General features: G+C 58.5%; 1 protein-coding gene across 1 annotated transcript in view; it reads right to left on the bottom strand.

The window, feature by feature from the left end:
* The window catches only part of DBNL (drebrin like), a 37,335-nt gene extending 33,298 nt beyond the window's left edge, over positions 1–4,037 (bottom strand). The window contains exons 1-2 of the mRNA XM_075911090.2: positions 3,886–4,037; positions 2,716–2,771 (exon numbers count right to left, since the gene is read on the bottom strand). Coding sequence (XP_075767205.1) covers positions 2,716–2,771; positions 3,886–3,968 — 139 coding nt within the window. The 5' untranslated portion in view covers positions 3,969–4,037. The remainder of the gene's footprint in view (positions 1–2,715; positions 2,772–3,885) is intronic.
* Between the last annotated feature and the right edge of the window lie 1,963 nt (positions 4,038–6,000).

Raw genomic sequence — 6,000 nt, forward strand, 5'->3', positions numbered from 1 at the left:
AGCCATGTAGTTTAGACACACCCTGAGGGTTTTATATTCTTTTCAGCTGAGAAAAAGGGCGTTCTGCGGAGTTCTGACTTTTCCCACGATGACAACTTTGATGCTTTTTTTGAAATATCAAATTTTTTCCAAAAAAATCTCTTTTTTTTTGGTGCCCCTGCTTGGCTGGTGCCCTAAGCACGTGCTTAGTCTTCTTATTGGATAATCCAGCCCGGGTTGCACCCACCTCAAGTTCTGGTGGCCAGGAAAGGCCAAAGAGCCACTCAGCTTTGTCTGGTTCGTTTTCAAAGCAACGGAGGCCAAGCTGCCTCTGGAGGAGAGCTCCAGTCTTGCGCCTGACCTCAGCCTTCCTCTTTTCCCACAACCTCAGCCCTGTTGGTAACACCGTGCTACAGGAAGCACCCTGGGACCAATGACAATGACAATGACAATGAGGGGGTTGCCTGGGCTCAAAAGGCAGCTAGCGGCCGAGACATGCGAGGAGCCAAGCACGAAGGCTGGCCGTGGGGCAGGGATGGAGAGCTGGCCTGAGAAGTGACCCGCCGGAGTCTTCGGTCCGGAGGCCCTGCTCCCTGGGCCCCATTCCAAACAGAACGTTGGGATGTCCTTCTCCTTACACACGTTTTCCCGCATGGAAATGAAGACAATTATCCTTCTATCTGGACAGGAATGTAATGGGACGGGGGAGACGCCTAAAATTAGGACACATGAAAATCACACTGGGAAAAGTGGGGTCCAAGAGCACGCTGGAAACTCAGTCTGCTCCCAACTTCCTTGGCTCCTTCCCCGCCCCAAGCAGTTAAATCTCTGGAGGAGGCTCCCGGGCAGACCGCTCAGCCGTGGGAGGGAGAAGCTGAGTGAAGACCTTGTAGCTCCTCTACTGAGGCCCCACCAGCGCCATGGAACCCCCTCTGCCTGCCCCTCTTGCTGTCCCTGTCAAGGCCGGGACAAAGGGAGCGAGAGTTCACGGAGTCGACAGTTAAGCAGTTTCTGCCTCAGACAAACCTGCTGTTCTCCAGAGGGGAGGCTTAGTTTGGTCGACAGGAAGAGGCTTGTTCGACTGGACTCCCACTACAGTGTCCTATGGCCTCAGGGCGGGAATGCATGGACCGTGTCAATGTTTAAAATCTGGCCATTTTATGGGAGGGAGCAGAGCTGCAGGGGGTATGTGCGTGTGAGAAAACAGAAGAGGATCACAGATGTGTGGAGGGCATAGGAGACATTCAGGCCCCAGTGCGCAGAGGATATGTTGATAGTGATCCGTGTGAGTAACTACCCACAGCCATCTACACGTTTATTACATACCTGTCAAATTGCTGAAACAAAAACACTCTTTAATCTAGAGCCAAGGTTCCTAGCTACATGAACTTTAAAAAGCAAGGAAAATAAGCAACTCTGTCATTCAACATGCTATCTGTGCTCCACTCACTGTCAACTTCAAATGCTACTCTTCGACCACCCACGGCCCTTGTATCTCTACTCGCCTCCTCAGCAGCCGCATATAGCCTTCCCTCTAACCAGACACACTACATCAAGGCAGATTTTAGTTCTGCAAATTTCTACATAAAACTATCACGCCTGGAACCCTGCAGCTGTTTCTGGCATCACCTCTTCCTAGGTTTCTTGAACAAGACCAAAAAACTATCATTCAGTCACCTTGCACAGCGCAACACCATTTTGCATCCAATTCGAACCCACACACAGATCTATGATCAATTTCTTAAGGTCACATTGACTCTGGTAGTCTGAATGCCAGCCATGTTGGCTGCTTATGAGTGTGGGTTAGCTGCTGCACGTGGTGATATGGGGGACGTGAAAGGAAAGTATGAGGCTGGGAAAGGAAACTGATGAATCAAGCATTGACAAGATGATGCAAACACTTATTTCCTTGCTTTTAAGATGCGTTGGTGGGACGGCTGTTAAGCACCTTGGTGCAGCTGTAAATTAGTATATTTTTGTGTGAAAACAAGCCAGATATAAAGGGTCACATGTAATGGGGAAAACCAGCAACAGAAAATACTCTATATGATCGGTAAATCAGACCGATCGTCACAAGTCATCCTGTGCTACCTGTCTGTTGTACTAACCCTAGTCCTGTTATATTTAAAATACAACAGCAGTGAACTGAACTGTGATGAGTTAAAAAGAGGAATGGTCTCTCTCAAGTTTCTTTAAAAAACAAAACAAAACAGAAAAACCCACAAAAGGGGAAGGAAAAGAAAACGAGACAAGGCTGTTTTAAGAGCCATCAAAACTTGGCTTCATGTTATCAGTGACAGCACAGTCCCCGCCCAATTGCCACACTTTCTGCTTTTATCCTGCACTAGAAAAGCATCCCCCTGGCACTGTTATTGGACCACTGAAAAACTGAAGGTGCATTTCCACTTTACGTCCCATAGTGCGTGTCCTGGGGTCTAATTCAGGGCTCTTCACATCTTCCACGAGACCAAGCAAGCAGCAATGGGCTGAGACTGCAGGCCCAGAAAGAGATGCCCTTTGGTAAGCAGCTGGGGTAAAGTTGGGGCAGAACCTCCCTCCCGGAGCTATTCCAAATCAACAACCAGCACTGGGTAATGCACGTGAACAGGCATCACGACCCTGCCACGCTAAACAATGCCACCTTGTATGCACACACTCAGCAACAAGCACCCATCCGGACCCCCGACAGACACAGCTGCCCCGCGTGCCGGGATGGCCTTCTCTGAAGACACTCACCGCCAGTGCCAGCGACGCGCAGGTCATTACTGTTGCCTTCGTAGGTAAACAAAGCCCTGAAATACAGCATGGGGGGACATTTTAGCAACCGATGCACCATTATTCCTCCCCAGGCCAGCCTCCCGCTGCACCCCCTGCCACCTCCCGGAAGCGGATGCTAAGCCCCCTCCTTGCCATTCTGCTTCGTAAGCTAGCCCGCCGCTATGCAGCCCCATCTCCTGTCACCCCCCCTTCCCCACTTGTCTCCTGCCCCAACCCAGCTGCTGGCCCACGCCCACACAGCCCTCTCCTCCTACTGACCCCTCAGGCCCGCTCCATGCCCAGCGCCCTCTAAGCTAATGCAAAACACACGCGTCTCCCCCACCCCAAGGCCCCACAGCCAGTGCCAAGCCCCGCCCCACCCGGTAACCCCCCTGCATCTCCATCTCCTTCAGTCCTGCCTTGGCCCCCCACCCAGCACCCTGCTGCAGAAGCAAGAGGAAGCAAACCCTTCTGGGCTGGGGGGAGGGTGCAGGGGGGCCCTGGGGCAGAGAGCAGTGGGGTAGAGCCAGACCTCCTGGGGCAGGGCCAGTCCCCAGCAGGTGGTGGGTGGGGGCGCTAAGGGGGACCCCGTGGGGAGCTGCTGAGGGCGGGGCCGGTTGCTGGGGGGGAATGAAGCGGAGGGGTGGTAGGTAAAGGGGAGATGGGGGCAGGGAGGGAGCCCGGTGGAATAAGGGGGGGCGGGGCCCGGCGGGGGACTCAGGGGGGCCCGGGTGGGGGAAGGGAGGTTGGGGGCGGGGCCCGGCGGGGGGGGAGGCCAGGGGAATAAGGGGGGCGGGGCCCGGCGGGGGACTCAGGGGGGCCCGGGTGGGGGAAGGGAGGTTGGGGGCGGGGCCCGGCGGGGGGGGGGAGGCCAGGGGAATAAGGGGGGCGGGGCCCGGCGGGGGACTCAGGGGGGGGGGGGGGAAGGGGGTTGGGGGCGGGGCCCGGCGGGGGGGGAGGCCAGGGGAATAAGGGGGGCGGGGCCCGGCGGGGGCTCAGAGAGGGCGGGTGGGGGCGGGGCCCGGCGGGGGGAATAAGAGGGGGGGGGGCTCAGGGGCCCCGGGGGGCGGGGCCCGGCGGGGGGGGCAGGGGAATAAGGGGGGGCGGGGCCCGGCGGGGGGGTCCCGGGGGGCGGGGCCGGCCCCTCACCAGTCGGTCGGGCTCCCCGCGGCCACCACCCGGCCGTAGGCCTCCTGCAGCGCCGGCCCGTTCCTGCTCAGGTTCAGCGCCATGGAGCCGCCGCCGCCTTCCGGCTCCGCCCGCCCGGCCGCGCGGGGAGGGGCGAGGGGCGGGAACTCCCCCTTCCCCGCCCCCCGCCGCCCCCCCGCCCCACAGCCCCCCGCAGGGCCCTATCCCCGCCCCACGGCCCCCCCGGCCCAGGCACCCCACAGCCCCCCCCGAATCCCACCCCAAAGCCCCCCCACAGGACCCCCATCTCCGCCCCTCAGCCCCCCCCACCCAGGCACCTCACACACCCCCAAACCCCACCTCACAGCCCACATCTTTCTATGTCCTCCACAGCATCCCCCACAGACACCCCAGCCCCAGCCCGTACAGCCCCTGCAACGCCCCCATAGACACCCCTGTGTCTCCCAATAGTATCCGCAGACTCCCCCCATGACTCCCAACACCCCACAGTATCCCCCACGGCACCCCATAACCACCCCCATAGACACCCTCCATACACCGTCTGTAGCCCCCCACAGCGTTTGCTACAACACCACAGACAGCCCCAACTCGCTTGCCCCCACACCACTGCCCTCCCACAGACACCCCCCAAAACACCCCTATACCACCAACACCCCTTGCCCTCCCACAGACACCCCCCAAAACACCCCTATACCAACACCCCTTGCCCTCCCACAGACACCCCCAAAACACCCCTATACCACCAACACCCCTTGCCCTCCCACAGACACCCCCCAAAACACCCCTATACCTCCAACACCCCCTGCCCTCCCACAGACACCCCCCAAAACACCCCTATACCTCCAACACCCCCTGCCCTCCCACAGACACCCCCCAAAACACCCCTATACCTCCAACACCCCTTGCCCTCCCACAGACACCCCCAAAACACCCCCCTCCACACCCCCTGCCCTCCCACAGACACCCCCCAAAACACCCCTATACCACCAACACCCCCTTGCCCTCCCACAGACACCCCCCAAAACACCCCTATACCTCCAACACCCCCTGCCCTCCCACAGACACCCCCTACAACACCCCCACGCCACAGATACCCCCTATTCTCCTACAGACACCCCTACAACACCCCCACAGAGAGCCCCTGACACTCCTATAACATCCCTTGCAGACACCACTCAACACTCCCTATAGCCCAAGCCAGTCAAAGCTGCTCCTGGAAGCAGGCAGTTTGCTCCCTCCAGGGCAGTACCGCACCCTCTGAACAGTGGGTCTGGCTGCTTTGCACTCCTGTCCGTGCAAGGCCAGGTGTGTGTGACAGCGTGTTGGGGGTCCCCCGTCTCCTGCACCCCGAAATGGCACAAACAGACTGCACCAGCCAGTGGAATTGAGGGTGGTTTATTGCTCCTCCAGGATACAGCACAGCACAGATGTAATCTGGTTACAGGAACTGGGGGCTAAGAGGCCTCAGTGCTCCCCTTGAGATGGGGGAATCCCAGCCCCCTCCCCAGTTCCTTCTCCCCTGCTTTCCAGCCAGGCACTAACTCCCTTCTTCCAGCCCTGCCCCCCAGCCAGGGCCGCATTCCCCCTTCCTTTGTTCCTCTCCATGGGGGGTGGCTGGCCATACTCGTTTGCATAGTGACTCATCCTGTTTTGCTGGGTCGTGGTACCCACGGCAGCCAGTGGGGGTTACCCCAGAGCCAGCAGCATAGAAACCAGCCAGGTACCCCCACTACGTCACAGTGTGCTCCCTGGAACTGGCCCCCCCTTCCTGGGAGGGGGAAAGGCGTGTGCAAAAAACTTCCTTGGGAATGAGGAGAAAATGAAGTGACCGCTGCTTCGGCAGCCCAATTGTATAGGGACAGCCCTAGTGTTTGGAGCTCGCTCTCTCTCTTACCCACCCCACCGCCCCCTAGAATCATAGAATCATAGGACTGGAAGGGACCTCGAGAGGTCATCGAGTCCAGCCCCCCGCCCTCAAGGCAGGACCAAGCTCCGTCTACACCATCCCTGACAGATGTCTATCTAACCTGCTCTTAAATATCTCCAGAGAGGGAGATTCCACCACCTCCCTTGGCAATTTATTCCAATATTTGACCACCCTGACAGTTAGGAATT

The sequence above is a fragment of the Pelodiscus sinensis genome, chromosome 28 (assembly GCF_052426305.1).
Source record: "Pelodiscus sinensis isolate ZL-2025 chromosome 28, ASM5242630v1, whole genome shotgun sequence".
NCBI classification, from domain to species: Eukaryota; Metazoa; Chordata; order Testudines; family Trionychidae; genus Pelodiscus; species Pelodiscus sinensis.